At 38.1% G+C, this 15,414-nt stretch overlaps 1 protein-coding gene across 6 annotated transcripts in view; it reads right to left on the minus strand.

Moving 5' to 3' along the window:
• frmd3 (FERM domain containing 3) overlaps positions 1 to 15,414 on the minus strand; it is an 85,626-nt gene that overhangs the window by 17,740 nt on the left and 52,472 nt on the right. For 3 of the 6 annotated variants that reach the window (XM_009304291.5, XM_002663231.6, XM_073911219.1), the window contains exons 10-13: positions 10,837 to 10,925; positions 4,918 to 4,992; positions 4,748 to 4,816; positions 4,086 to 4,210 (exon numbers count right to left, since the gene is read on the minus strand). In XM_009304291.5, coding sequence (XP_009302566.1) covers positions 4,086 to 4,210; positions 4,748 to 4,816; positions 4,918 to 4,992; positions 10,837 to 10,925 — 358 coding nt within the window. Of the gene's footprint in view, positions 1 to 671; positions 1,944 to 1,979; positions 4,211 to 4,747; positions 4,817 to 4,917; positions 4,993 to 10,836; positions 10,926 to 15,414 lie in introns of those variants that run through there. The other 3 variants (XM_073911218.1, XM_021478501.2, XR_012384795.1) reach the window with 2 other exon arrangements.

A 15,414-nucleotide genomic window follows, 5' to 3' on the forward strand; every position in this document is an offset into this window, starting at 1 on the left:
ACAGGGAGTACATTTTCAGGGTTTGCATCTCTTTAAGCTCAATTCATTGTTTTATATTATAAAAATAGTTTATCTTTGATAGGCTATTTCAACAGACATGTGATTATCAGCTATTAACCTCCTCAAAATCCCTCAAAACACTGAAATCTTAAATAAGTTTACCTTATAAATGAGATTAAATCAACCCAGATTCATTCTGAAAATGCACTTCTGTATAAATTTCTGGAGAGCACCAGAAGTTTTTGCAGTTTTTGTTTTCTCGCATCCACCAGAGGCCGCTGTGTACGCTTTTGAGATGTCAAATTTCTCTCGCCAGTGCCATTTACGCCTGCTGGTCTCACGTAAATCCACTAGAGGCCGCTGTGTACGCTTTTTCAGATATCATATTCCTCTCGCCAGTGCCATTCACGCCTGCTGTTCTCAAGTAAATCCACTAGAGGCCACTGTCGACTGACTGACTGACTAACCACTCGACTAATCCGCCCTCCTTCTTCCCTAATCCAATAGTGTTTTCAAAAGCACCGATTGACACAAACACCCACTTTCCTAAACCCAACAGACAGTTTTAAAAAGAAACCCAGAAAAATAAAAGCCCACGCTAGATTTTCACCACGTTTTTTCAGATTTTACCACATTCTCACGCTGTTATTTACTTGTTTATTTCATTTTTTGGCTTCAGTTTTTGTCTTTCCTGCTTTCTGGAACCTTTCTTTGCTGGACTCGAACCCCGGCGTCTCAAGTTCACTAATGTACATGGCGAGCTACTGGACAAACTCTTAACAGCAGGAAAGCTGTCCATACGGAGATAAGCAGTCAGCCAGTAAGCACGAAAAAGAAAAGCCCCGTAGCATTCGTTTTAAAGATGAAATGCAGCCATACGTACTTCTGGCTACATAATTCATGATCTTCAGAAATGTATATATAGGGCTACGTTTTTCAGAATGAGCCTATGCTGGATTAAAATAATTGGTTCACTGAAGCATGTATAATTCACACACTGGATAGAAGCTAGTCCAAATATTTCCATATCGCTATTTTCTCACCACTGTTATTTTTGTTATTGAGAGGAAAGCATGTAGCACGTATTTACCCATTCATCCAAATGTGGATTACTTACAATGTGGATGGCAATTTCCACCAGTAAAACACACAACGTTGCCATGAGATTATTTGACGTTTCACTAAAAACAAAGCACTTCTGTCCGATCTCTATACAGAAGCTATCATAACATGTGCATTGTTTTTTTTATAGCAGGATGTACAGGGAACATCTGAGACCAGCAGGTTTGACATTCAGACCTTAAAGCCTTGTCCTCTCGTCTGGTAAGTTGATCTGTAAAGGGCTTAAGATTGAGGAACAAGCTTTACATCTCCACACAGTACTCCACAGCTCTATCACATGATCCATATCTCCAAATTTAAAGCAACACTCAACTTTTTTGAGAAATAGACTCATTTTACAAGTCTCCTAGAGTTAAACTGCTGTGTTTTACCATTTTTGAATCCATTTAGCCAATCTTTGGGCCTGGCAGGGGCACTTTTAGCTTAGCTTAGCTTAGCTTAGCTTAGCGTAAATCATAGAATTAGATTAGACCATTAGCATCTCGCACCTAAATTTCAAAGAGTTGAGCAATTTTTCGTTTTCAGTCTGTCTTAGAAACACGATATAACTACAGAAGAGTCAAGCTTTAAATGGGAAAACTGTCTAAACACGTTTGTGAATTTTTGGAGCAAGACACTAATGGTCTAATCTGATTCAATGATTTATGCTAAGCTAAGCTAAAAGTGCTCTCGCATAACCCAGAGATCAGTTAAAAATCAACCATTTAACACTAGCAGAGTTGTAAAATAAGCCTATTTCCAAAAAAAAAAGGTGGAATATATCTAAACACGTTTGTGAATTTTTGGAAAGAAATGCTAATGGTCTAATCCGATTCAATGATCTATGCTAAGCTAAGCTAAAAGTGCTTTCACCACACCTAGAGACTGGCTAAATTGATTTAAAAGTGTTAAAAATCAATCGTTTAACACCAGGGGAGTTGTAAAATGAGCCTATTTAAAAAATATAAATACAAGTGGAGCGTCCCTTTAAAGAGTTAAACCTGCAGCCTGTGTACTTGGGTGTCTTTGTTTTAATGCACAAGCTCAAGCAGGCATGCTATTAATCACCGCTAACATGGTGTCTTCTGCTAGGATATTCACATGTATTTTTAACACTCTGATCAGAGTCTCCACGAACACCAGCCCTCTCGCTGGGTCAATCTGAACGGATACACTGAAGACGAGGGAGGTTTACTTGACAACCTCATGTCAGAGATGCACTGATTGATTGAACAGAATTGGTAGATATTTGCTTCATTTTTGCAGATTTCTGCTCCAGACCTGCACTGTAATCATTTTATATTTCAAAGCCTGTAAACTGAGCATTAATGGAATGGTATTCAAGTGTAACAAGCGCAGGGCTTAATTTGTGCCGGAGATCCAAATCCGGCACCTCTGAAATCTGATCTGGCACCACATTTTGACCTGTAGCTTGAATATATTAATAATAGAAAACAAGCTTCTATAGTTATGTCAGTTATGTTATTATCCACTTTTAGGGTCATGCACAAACATTTTGAGGGACATGTGCTGAAACTGAAAAAGGCCAAACTGAAAAAGCATGCTTTGCTACGTTTATACGTGTGAAGATGACGCCAACCTGATTTTACCAACATCTATGTTGATCCTGGAACAACAGTCCAATCAGCCAATCAGAATTAAGGGATATTTTTATTTTGAGTTTTATTATTATTATTTATGTTAATTTTAGGCTTACGGTTAGAGTTATGAACTTCTAGATGATTTTTATCCAACTATTATTCCCCTCTGATTTTGGAAATAATTTACAGTTATGGTTGGGTTTAGGGGTAGGAATAAGGTATGGATTACATTTTTCAACCAAAATGGTGTTCCAGGATCAGTTCTGTCTGGTTCTTGAATCTAATTAGCTGATAGCCATGCAACATTCTGCAAATAACAGCACTTGTACCGCCTCTTCACCCATCACCCTTGTGTATTACTCCGTCCACATACAGCGACAAGCAGAGGACGCTGTACAGTTTGACATGAATTGCAGCTGTTGGACAACATAATGTACTTTAGAGACTTTTTTAGTAGAAAATGTAGTTGTTTATGGAGTTTAATTATAAGTATTGTGCATATTTTAAAATATTTTTAATTTTGGAGCATCTGATGCAGTGCATCGGTCCCCATCAACCTGTCTGAGCAGACCAAAGGAAGTAACGGTTGATTCTAAGATGATCTCTTTCATTTGTATGTTGTAGTGCTGTATTTATACCATAGTGATCTTGTAGTGTTTGCTTTGCTTTGGCTTTTTTGGGGTTAATTATTGTGATCTCCCGATTACAACAGTGGAATACTGGGAAATCTCTGTAGACTGATGGCATTTCAATCTTAAAATGTCAGCAAAAATGACCTAGTTTGTCATCACTTTAGATATTACACTAGAGAATCATTCAAACACTAGTTTTAAAGTGACATTGGAGAATAAGCAACAGTTTCTGCTGTTCTGACGTCAGCTGCAGATGTGAATGAATGGTGGAAGAAAGTAATTCCTCATACAAAAGGGTTTTGCGACTGCGTGTTTGATTGTCTTTTTTTATATACACGATTATGCTATCGAACTGTTGTATAAATGCAGTATCACACTCGTAGCAGTGCAATGTGGCTGTATATCGTCATGCCAATGCACACCTCCCACCAGTGCCGATATACAGCCACATCGCACAACTACTCATGCGATATTGCTTATATACCTGAGGAAAAAAGTTAGTGGTCACTTTTATGCCTGTTCATGTCAATATATTAGTCCTCTTTTTTTTGTTTCTAGCTTTTAAGAATCAATCTTAAAAAATTGTACCAGGCCATTTGCTCCTAGAAAAATCTGCAATCAGAGTCAGCCATAAAAAAATAAAGTGCATTATTAATTTCAAAGGTGCTTTAGATAATTTTTATCATGCAGGAGAAAAACTGTGATTGTTTTGGTGTGTGTGCATGCAGGTGTGTGTGTGTGTGTGCGTTACCGTTATCTGCTGAGGAGTCTCTGCTTTCCCTGCTGGAGCTTAAAGCTGGTAAAAGCGGCTCCATGTTCATTATGAGCTGTTTATGACTGAGTGACGTAAAGCTTCTGCTTTGTCCAAACTGACACCTAAAACAGCAACAAAAACACACACAATCACAAAAATGTTAAGAAAAAAAGCTAAAATACTACAGCATCAGATGCTTCGGAAATCAGTTAACACATTAAAAAAACCACAACAAGTGAAATTGGCTAGATATTCCAACAGCACTTACTCCTACTCATTCATTCATTTTCCTCCGGCTTAGTCCCTTTAATCATTATAGGTCGCCACAGCGGAATGAACCGCCAACTTATCCAGCATATACCCTTTTAGCTGTAACCCAGTACTGGGAAACACCCATACACTCTCACATTCACACACTACAACCAATTTAGCTTATTCAATTCACCTATAGCTCATGTCTTTCAACTGTGGGGGAAACCGGAGCACCCGGAGAAAACCCACGCCAAAACGGGGAGAACATGCAAACTCCACACAGAAATGCCAACTGGCCCAGCCGGGACTCGACCCAGTGACCTTCTTGCAGTGAGATGGCAGTTCTAACCATTAAGCCACCGTGTCACCCTAAGTGTTGGTCAGATATACTAGAAATAAATGCTAACCTGTGCACAACAGGAGGATCCCTCTGAATCTTTGAACTGGCTTCAATCACTTCTTTAGCCACACGACCACTGGAACACAACCAGGAACATTTAAATAGTAGGAGATTTTATAAATAACACACAGAAAATGAGCATTCGCTTGACTTTCCTTTAAAGAGGAATGATCTCACCTGTAGCGGAATCGGCTGCCCTTGAAAAATATACTGCTGCTGGACACAGTCTTGATCTGACTTGACTTTGCACATCTAAAAACCACACAGACATCAGAGGAAATAAATGAAGAGAACAATCAAACGTTTAGCTGTGAATGACGTAAAAAAGATGATCAAACAAACATTTACAATAAGTGTAATGACGCATTGAAGTCAAAATAATTTTTTTTTTTCTTTTTCAAGCATATCCCAAATGATGTTTAACAGTGCAAGGAATTTTTCACAGTATGTCTGATAATATTTTTTCTTCTGGACAAACTCTTATTTGCTTTATTTCAGCAAATATTTGTTTTCGATAGTCGATAGATTGCTTAATTACCCTAGCTTGCAAGTTAACCTAATTGACCTAGTTAAGCCTTTAAGCGTCACTTTAAGCAGGAATACTAGTACCTTTAAAAATTTTTGGTCAAATATTATTTACTGTCATCATGGCAAAGATAAAAGAAATCAGTTTTTCGTTATTCATTATACGTTATAGAAATTAGTTTTTACTTGCAGATAAAATACACTGCTGTGCTGTCGTAACCGAACTTTGGGATATAGACAAGCCCAACCTTGGGTTGATTTATTTTAATCAAAATGAAAGGTACAGTATGTAGGATTTACATCTAGTGGTTGAACTATGTGTTGCAGTCCAAATTCAAAATATTTGACAAGGGGTTTTTTTTCCAACCACTCCATGCAAATGCAGGTTGCCAGATTGCTAACATAAATAGAAGCGAGCGTGATATGGCGCAAGATGAGTTTGGTGCGATTCGTTGCAAATTTCAGACCAGCGCAACATTAATTTTCATGTTTTGCACCACATTGTTTAAATAGAAAATCGTTTGTGCCACTTTGTGGACTCATGGGTGTCTGAAAAGGAGATGTTTTAAGACGAATTGTTGGCGCTTTGTTTTTTTGAGAAACTGAAATAGATCGCACCATCAACTAACTAAAAGCTGCTCTAAAGTCCAGCACAGAGCTTGTTAGTTTTGCGCCTGTGCGGGTCCAAACGCTTACACACTGCTTAAAACACACAGAATGTACAGCAATAAACAAATATCTTTAGATTAGAAAACAATTAAAGGTCTAAAATGTCACAAAAAAATTCTACATAAAGATAAAAACCACTGCCTCTACTACCCCCTACTTTTTCAAGTTTATTTATGACAATTTGCATTTGTATAATTGTATTATTATTAGCAGTTTTATTTATCATTTGCATATTTATATTTGCTTAATTAAAACAACTTTAGATTTGTTAGTTTTGGAGACATCTGCATTACCATATGAGGCATAAAATCAGGAAGTGTGTTTGGATATAACTCAGTTTTTTTAGCACACTTCATTATTATTGTTCACATATTCGTCTGCTAAAAATTAGAACTGAATTTAGAAATAGTTTTGAAACAAATCTTTGCGCTTAACAAACGAAATAAATATATAGGCTAATGGATGTCTTTAGTGGAGTGAGTTTCCACCGTTTCCTTATCCATGAAAGTAATGGAGTAAAGAGTAAAAGTAAAGTAAAGAGGCTGAATTAAGGAGGCTCGTTCTTTATCCTCGCGCTGCAGATGCTCTGTTTATCTGTTTTCTAGCTAGTGAAGCGTTCAGTTTTTCCATTTACGAAGTCCGCCATGTAACTGACTCTTAACTGTAGTATGTAACAGAGAATGAGAGACGAGACTCTGGTTGGTTTAATGCATGTTATGCTCAAAACAAACCCATAACTCATAAAGAGAATAAGCACAAACTTGTTAGACCATGCGCCGTGACGCAGAGTGTATTTTTAGCTGATTCAGACAGACCCTTTATGCTTTTGCACCATGCGATTTAGACTGCACCTAGATCATTAAAATAGAGCCCTTAGTCTTTTTTCTGAGGCTGCTACTGTCCTCTGGAACTCACATTTCCCAGCATATATTGAAAGAGCCTTCATGACTGAAATTAAAAATACCACTAAGGCAAGCTGTGGTGCCGAAATATAGTCTGGTAAAGGTAATCTAGCAGTGGGCAAAAACAAAGACCCGAAACGCACATTTTCAAAAAAGAATAACTGACTAGCAGTGTTTTTCAGATAAACAAATGTTCAAGTTTATCTTACACCACGTGTAAGCATGATTTTAACTCTCATATTAACCTCTTTTTGTTATATTTAAACCATTTAGCAGAACTGGCGATTTATAGCTAATGTGCAATGGTGTGTGTGTGTGTGTCTGCTGATCTGACTGACAGACTAATATGTGTGTGTTGTTAATATGAACACTTCAGAGTGGCTGTTTGAACGGATGGGCCTGCTGTCTGGCTGGCATTTAAGCTCTTAATTAAAGGGCTTTCAACAGTAATGTGACACCACTCACACATAGTAACTAGAGACACAGACGCACTTATATCAGGGTCGTTCTCAGGAAACACTGCCAGTTGTGTGCCTCCTTTGTCCCCATGACCTCATACTCATATACTTACTGATTGCATGTTATTATATAAATGTAAAGACCCATTCACCTCAAGCACGATAACTATAAATAGAACAACATATTTGCGTCCACACTGACAAACGATAACAATCTTTTTGATTTTTCGACTATGCATTACCCCCTTGTGATCAGCAGGTGTCCTCATTGAGCAACTAGAGCCTTTCAACAGCGAGTCCAGCTTGTGAGGTGTTATGGTGCGTTCACACCAGACACAAATGAAAAGTCAAGCGTGAGTGATTTACATGATAGACATCCTGCGACACCATTCGCACAAATTGAGCATTTGCGCATTTGACGCGGTTATTATGACGGGATTATGACGTAGCACCTGTTGTTGGAGATCTGAGGGAAAAACCTCCTGACGCAACCGGACAACAGTTCATCAAACTGGGCTTGGCTCAATCTGAAGCACTGCTGAAGCCTCCATCATCCAGGTATAGTTTCTAAAGGAGTTGATGAACTCACAGAGCTCAGTGCACCTCTAAAAGGATCTAGTGGACTTAGACACGGCGCCGAGCGAATCTATGCTGTTTTTCAGCCTTCCTAAAGCACATAAAGCACAGCTACTCTCTCAATAAAATCCATGTTAGCCATTTAGCAATGAAACTAGAATCACCGGGCAGACAGAAGCCCCGCCCACGATGCGAAGCTGTGTCTATTGTGAAGTGAATCTGATAAGCAAATTAAGCGAGTAAAGTCAAAATGTTCACGTGTCTATTTAGGAGGGAATAGGGCAATTTTTTCACATGTCGCATCCAGTGTGAACACCACATTAGTCTCATATAGCCAGACTGACGGTTGAAGATCTGGGAGCTTTGCTGGCTTGAATGGGCAAGGATATGACTGACAGGTAACCCAACCAATTTATCTATTAAATGCTCCAACGTTAGGCACATTCAAATCAAGACTGAAAACACATCTCTTTAGCTGTGCCTTTACTGAATGAGCACTGTGCTGTGTCCCACAGATTGCACTATTATGTTTTTCTCTTATTCTTCATTCTTTTATATCACATTTTACCTGTTTTTATGTTTTGTAATCAGTTTTATTATTCGTTTTATTTATTATTTACTTGTTTCTTTTATTCTTGTTTATGTAAAGCACTTTGAATTGCCTCTGTGTATGAAATGTGCTATATAAATAAACTTGCCTTGCCTATTAACCACATTTCGTTTTGTGCCGCACCATGTTTTTGGGGCATAAAATTGCCCTCAGTCTTAGTCGTAACTCACAAGCATTTTTAAAAAGTTTACTATAATGTGTGGCGCGTCTATTCACGATTTGACGCTTAAATATTATAAATGACTTTACTCAAAACTTCGGCAGGACATGTATGTAAACTTTGAGATTCATTCATTATTTTGGTGGCACATTTCTGCATAAAGATCAGGCAGACGGAGATGATTGAATAAAAGTTTTCTGTTCCATTAATGCACAGTGTTGTTGTATTTGCGAGTAGTCACTGTTTTGAATGATGACTTTCTCTTTATGACCAAACTGACAGAATATCTGAAAATGCACACTTGTGTTTGTCGATATCACAGGTTGCATTTATGCTGTGAATATTGCATACTTTTAAACCAGCGATTTGTTGCTATTTTCAGACCAGCGCAACTCTATTTTCACGTTTGTTTTATTAGCAAATCCATTTGGGCCACTTTGTGGACTCATAGGCGTTCGGATCTAAGAAAGAGGTGTGTTAAGGCGCATTGTTTGCACGTTGCTATTTTGAAGAACTGAAATAGGCTGTGCCACTGACCAACTGAAACCTAGTCTAAAGTCCAGTTAGTTATGCGCCTATGATGGTCCAAATGCTTACACATTGCGTAATACACACAGGATATACAGCAGTACACAAGTATCTTTACATATAAAAAAAATAAAGGATTAAAATATTACAAAAAATATTGTTTTCTATTTTAAAACCACTGCCTTCATGCCTTCTTCATGTTGAGGGGCTTTTTTCAGTTTATTCAAAACAATTTGCGTCTGTATAATGTTATTATTATTAGCAGTTTTATTTATCCATTTGCAGGAAATTAGAACTGAATTTAGAAATATTTTTTGCAAAATATATTAATACATTTTTTATTAATTTATACATTATTATTTATTAAATATATTTATTAATTATATTTATTATTTTGTGCAAATACAATATCATATACATACATTTAAAATATAAGTAATACATTGTTTTGATTTTTCACTACTAAAAACCAATGACCATAAAAAACAATAAAATTAAAAAATACAGTAAATCTAAAAAAGTAATTAAATAAAACAATTATTATTAAAATAATTATATAAAAAACAATAAAAGTAATTAAAAATAAATAAAAGCTTTATTCCTCTTCTGCTTTAAGATCAATAGTGTCAATATAATTCAAGAAAGATTTCCATGTAGAAATAGTTTTGAAATAAATGTTTGTGCTAAACAAACTAAATTAAATATGTAGGCTAATGATGTCTTCATTGGAGCGTGTACAACACCGTTTCCTTTTCCACTAAATAAAAAAGTAAAGAGTAAAATTAAAGTTAAGAGAAAGTAAAAAGGCGCAATGGAGGAGGCTCGTTCTTTATCCTCGTGCTGCAGATGCTATGTTTAACTGTTTTTCGCTAGTGAAGCGTTCAGTTTTTCCATTTAAAAAGTCTGTCATGTAATTAGCAAATAGCAACTGACTCTTAAAGGGAATGCACTGCAAAAAATTGTTTTCTTACTTAGTTTTTTGTCTTGTTTCTAGTCCAAATATGTAAAAGTTCTTAAATCAAGAAGCATTTTCTAGACAAGCAAAACATATTATCTTAAGAAATAATATATAAAAAATTATCTGCCAATGGGGTAAGCAAAATAATCTTATCACAAATCGAAAAACAAGATTATTTTGCTTACCCCATTGGCAGATTATTTAGCTTGATTTAAGGAAAAACTCACTTCATTTTGGCATATTATTTCTTAAAACAAGACAATATGTTTTGCTTGTCTAGAAAATGTTTCTTGATTTAAGAATTTGTAGATATTTGGACTAGAAACAAGACAAAAAATCTAGGTAAGAAAAGCATTTTTTTTGCAGTGTGTGAGATGAGACTCTGATTGGTTTGATGCACGTTCTGCTCAAAACACACCCAGAACTTATTAAGAGAATAAGCACAACCCTGTTGACCATGCGCTGGGGATTCGTACATGTCCTTAACAGTTTTGCGCCTTAATGCACTTTAGACTTTGCACGTAGATCGTAAAAAAAAAGAGCCCATGGTGTTCAATGGGGGAAAAAGTTAGTTTTTTTTTACCCAGACATTTAAAAAGAACATATTTTAGAGTAGTAATCACAATACCGTGATATTTTATCCAAGGTTTATCGTATCGACAGAAACTTATACCAGCCCATGCCTAATATGGATGGACTGCAAGACTCACTTGTAAAAGGCCTGGTTTTCCACGCCACATTTCCACAGGTGTTTACAGGCTGCTGGTGTGGAGGTGTGGAAGGTCAGAACCAGTTTCTTCTGCAGAGAGAAATGAAGAGAGTTGATGAACAGCTGAAGTGTGCAATCTCTGAAATGATAACAGTAATCAGCTTAAGTGAAGGGGGGTGGAGGAAGAAAGGAAGGTGTCTATAAATTACAGTGAGATGGAATCGGAGCACAATGTCATAAATAATGAGAGCTGAACAAAATGCTGACCCAAATCTGTGTGAGTGAGAGTGAGAGTGATGGACGTTGAGTGTGTTTCGCAGGCTTTACTGGAAACAGTGCTGGAAATATGAGAGTGTGGATCAATATGACACACTATAACAGACGCTTAGCAACACTTTGACCAGAACGAACACAGTGTACATTTATTTCCTTTTCAGTCACACTATGAACATACACTACCTGACAAAAGTCTTATCACCCATCCAAGTTTTAGGAACAACAAATACTAACTTGACTTCTAGTTGATCATTTGGTATCAGAAGTGGTTTATATTACAGTTTTTCTCGATTGCTTGGATGCAGTTGTCAACTGAAACTCCACATTTTCAAAACAGTTAACACACAGGCCTAAACAGCGGCACTCATGGTCAAAATGACACATTTTGCTGGCAAAAGGCACATACCGTGTCAAAACATTTAAAATATGCAACAAAAGCTAGTTTTACCTTCAAACAACATAACTTGCAAACAAGTATATGAGCCCTTTCAGTTAATCATTATACAATAGACAACAAAATAGAAAATACAGAAGTCAGTGCACCACCATTGCTTGTCATTGTAGCCTATTGCCAATGCCATTTGTTGTCTTTCTATTTGGGCTGTCAAATTTGCCTTTTTGCAAAGAATTGCATCCAGAATAAGAAATGCTTTGATTACATTTATATTGAATTCATGACAATTTTCAAACAGTGGCTGAAAACTGAAATACTGTAAAAACAGACAAAAGTAATAAAATACTGTAAATATTAGAGAAAACACATGTAAACCAATATACAGTCAAATCTATTGGGAGTATAAGACATAGCCACTATTGACCTTCTCCATTCATGCTGGCACAGAACAACACAGACCTTCCACCATTTTATAAGGTTTGTAGACTGATTGCTTTTTAAAGATTTGTGTGAAGTAGTGTCAAACCGGTGCTTCACTGAATTCATATTGATGTTGGTAGTGTCTAATAGTTAGGAATAGATGGTTTCTGTTTGGTTACCATAACTAAAACAATGGAGTTTGGACTGCTTGAATGACATCCGTGTTAGCTGTTTTGAAAAATGGTGGAGAAAATGTGTCAACCCAATGAGAAAGAGTTTACACATTTGCAAGACCGGTCTTTTGCTCTGCTGGGATAGTGAAAATGAAAATGAAGTGGAACCTAGTTTCTTTAACCAGGTCAAAGCAAACAAGAAAAACTGTAAAGACAAATGTCTCTAGATTACACTTATTTTGCCAAAATAAAATATGATCATGCCTTGATTTTGAATTATTTCATTAGGACAGTAAGGTCTGACTTTGCTTAGACAAAAGTCTTGTCACTAAACAGAAATAATTAGACTCTAAGGGCCTACTCACACTATGCCATCCGTATCGTGCCCAGGCCCGTTTCCCGGATCGTTTGAGAAGTGTGAGTGCGCTGAATCGGGCTCAAGCACGGTTCACTTGGCCGGCCCTGGCCCGGTTGGAAGAGGTGTGCCTGAGCGCGGTTCAATTGGGCAATTGTGTGAGTGCAAAACACACCAAAGCCCGAAACCGAAAGCGAGACGTGACTTTTAAGGGGCTGTTTCATATGGATTTATTAATAATTCTTACTGTTCAGTGAACGCAAACTGCCGTAGGTTATTAAAGACGCAAACCCCTCACTGCACGACAGCTGCGCGCCTTCAGCAGACCTCCTCATTCCGCCAAATGAGGGCCAAAAGTGGCGGATCTGTTCGGCGAAATATCTGACTGCGTGTCCCCGCATCCCTAAGAACTGTTTGGCGAAATATTTGACGGCATATCAAACGACTGAAAGGATATAACTAGAGAAATCTTCACTGTGCTGCTGAGTGAGAGAGCGCTTCTCACTGAACAGCGCAGCAGCGATGACGTAAGCGTGCCGAAGCCCGTTTGTGGTGTGAGCGAGGGCCGTCGGGGGAGACGGGAGGAGGGACAAGCGGGCTTTGGCCGGTTCGAGGCAACTGTACCTAGTGTGAGTACGGCCTAAGTTCCATATAACAGCCGTCTTCGTCTTGAAGATCCCCCCTTTCACTTCTACTCCTACGATGTTTCAGTAGGGAGTTTACACGTTCTCCTCATGCTCATGTGGGTTTCCCCCGGTTTCCTCCCACCGTCCAAAAACATGCAATTTAAGTTAATTGACTAATCCAAATCAGCACCATAGACTTGCTCCTAATAAGTAGTTATCTCATAACCTTCTCAAGGCAGGCTTTGCAGATTTGCAACAGTTAAAAATTAACTACCATATTACTCCAGATACATATTTTATGAGATTTTTTTTTACTCAGAATTACCACTGCAGGACTTGGTTGTCCATTAGCAACAAACAGTTTCCCCACTTGCTCACCAGATGACACAAAAGACAAAAACTGTTTCTTGGAGTACCACATGACAAAGTGACTTGGAAACATGACCTACTCAATGAGGATTTGAGATGTTGGATTTGGATCCCATATTGTTTTTGTTGTTGTTCTGCCACAGAAAAGCAATTTATTACATTGTTTGAAAAGTTGTATATAAAAAGTTATTGTTCATATCATATTCAGGCGTCAGTGTCTAATTACCACACTGGGCCAATGTTGCAAATCTGCAACATGCCAGAACGCCCTGCATGAGAAGGTCTCTTTAAAGGGTCACGAAACACCAAAACACATTTTTTGAGCTGTTGACAGTCGTATATGTGTCCCACACTGCTAAAAACACTATTAGGACACCTATATTTCACTAAAAAGTGTAAATTGGTTGTTTTTGCGTTATTTCAAGCACATTCGTACTTCCTGTTTGAAACGAATTTTTGAAGCTGCGTCACGGTCATGACATATTAGCGTGTATTCCAGCGTGCAGACTGGACGTCTGTGCCAGAGTGAGTCTTATTACATCTTACAGTGTGATGCATTAATGCATGAGTAAGGCTTGGTTCAAACCAATCAGCGCGCTCTATTGTGCAACTTCATTAATATTCATCAGTGTCACCGCGTTTACGCCACAGAGACGCCACGTTGTCTTGGCAAAACAAGCGGGAAGTGTTGCTTTTATAGTTTGCTGCCATTAAGTTTCGTTTTCATTTTCTTTCTGTGAGAGCTCAGCTGGATCACGTGTGGATTAACAGTGTACGCGACGCTCGACAACAATAACTTACGTGTCTAAGGAGGAACATTGTTTACCTGAGAGCTGTTCTCATCTGCAAACGCTGAAATCCGGATTCGCTTGTAACGTTAGTCTCCTCTTCATAAAGACGCGGCTCTAGTTGCTGGTGATTGTCCTGTCTCTACAGATTTGGTAAGTGAGCGACCAGTGCTCTTTGTTTATTCAGTTTGTTCGTATCAAATTAAGTTAACTATTGCACTGAGTGCAAACATAGCACCGCATTTTGTGACCGGAATAACACACGCGGCTTTCTGACGCTACCTGCCGTGTGCATCTGAGTTTCCGGGAAATGCAGAGTTTTTTTTTCTCTCATTCGCCGTGCGGTATCAAACATTGCATGAAAAATACACGCTTAGAGCAGATCCTCGAATCAAATATCGCGTTTGTCGTGAGGGGCATGAATAAATTCCCTGAATGAAAGAGCCAAACTGCAGTTAAAGTCCACCATTTAATAATTTGGCAAATAATTCGACTACAGATGTCCATGTAGGTTAAACACCATCACATTCTACTGTGTGTGAGTATTTTGACTGAAACTCGCGCGTGCCCAAATAGACACTCCCACACCATCCCACTTTAGTTCCTCCGACACTCCCCCCTAAACAGAGCTGGACACGCCCACTTTTCTGACTTTTTCCAAAGTAGAGGTGTGAAAACACCCTGCTGAAACGAGGGGGTTTCATGGCCCTTTAAAAAAAAAGTCAGGATTCTATTGTACTACCCCATATGATAATTTTCCCCAAATATCAGATTTTTCCTGTTTCTAAAACTTAATTTGAGCCTGAGAGGGAGCAATCCCTATCTGTTCATTAGCTACTACAGCAGGGGAGTTCTCGAGATCTACCTGAGCTCAAACTCCCCTCTCGCCTTGCAAATGGGAGGGAGCCCCAGGCACAAGGATCTTATGAGCTCAGGGCTCTCTCCCGGTACAGCATGCCAAACAAGCTTGATAATCAATCATCAGCTAAGTGTGAACTCTTGAATGAATATAGATTTGATTATCAAGAACCTTTTCTAATTATTATCAGTGTTGTAAAGTCTGCACATGATATTTTTGTCGAACCCATGAGAATGTATAAGACTACTGTATATAAAGCATTTATTTCTTTGTAAAAACTCACAAGAGCTAATAAAGCGGTGTTCTACATTGTAAACGT

Source organism: Danio rerio, chromosome 8 (assembly GCF_049306965.1).
Source record: "Danio rerio strain Tuebingen ecotype United States chromosome 8, GRCz12tu, whole genome shotgun sequence".
NCBI classification, from domain to species: Eukaryota; Metazoa; Chordata; class Actinopteri; order Cypriniformes; family Danionidae; genus Danio; species Danio rerio.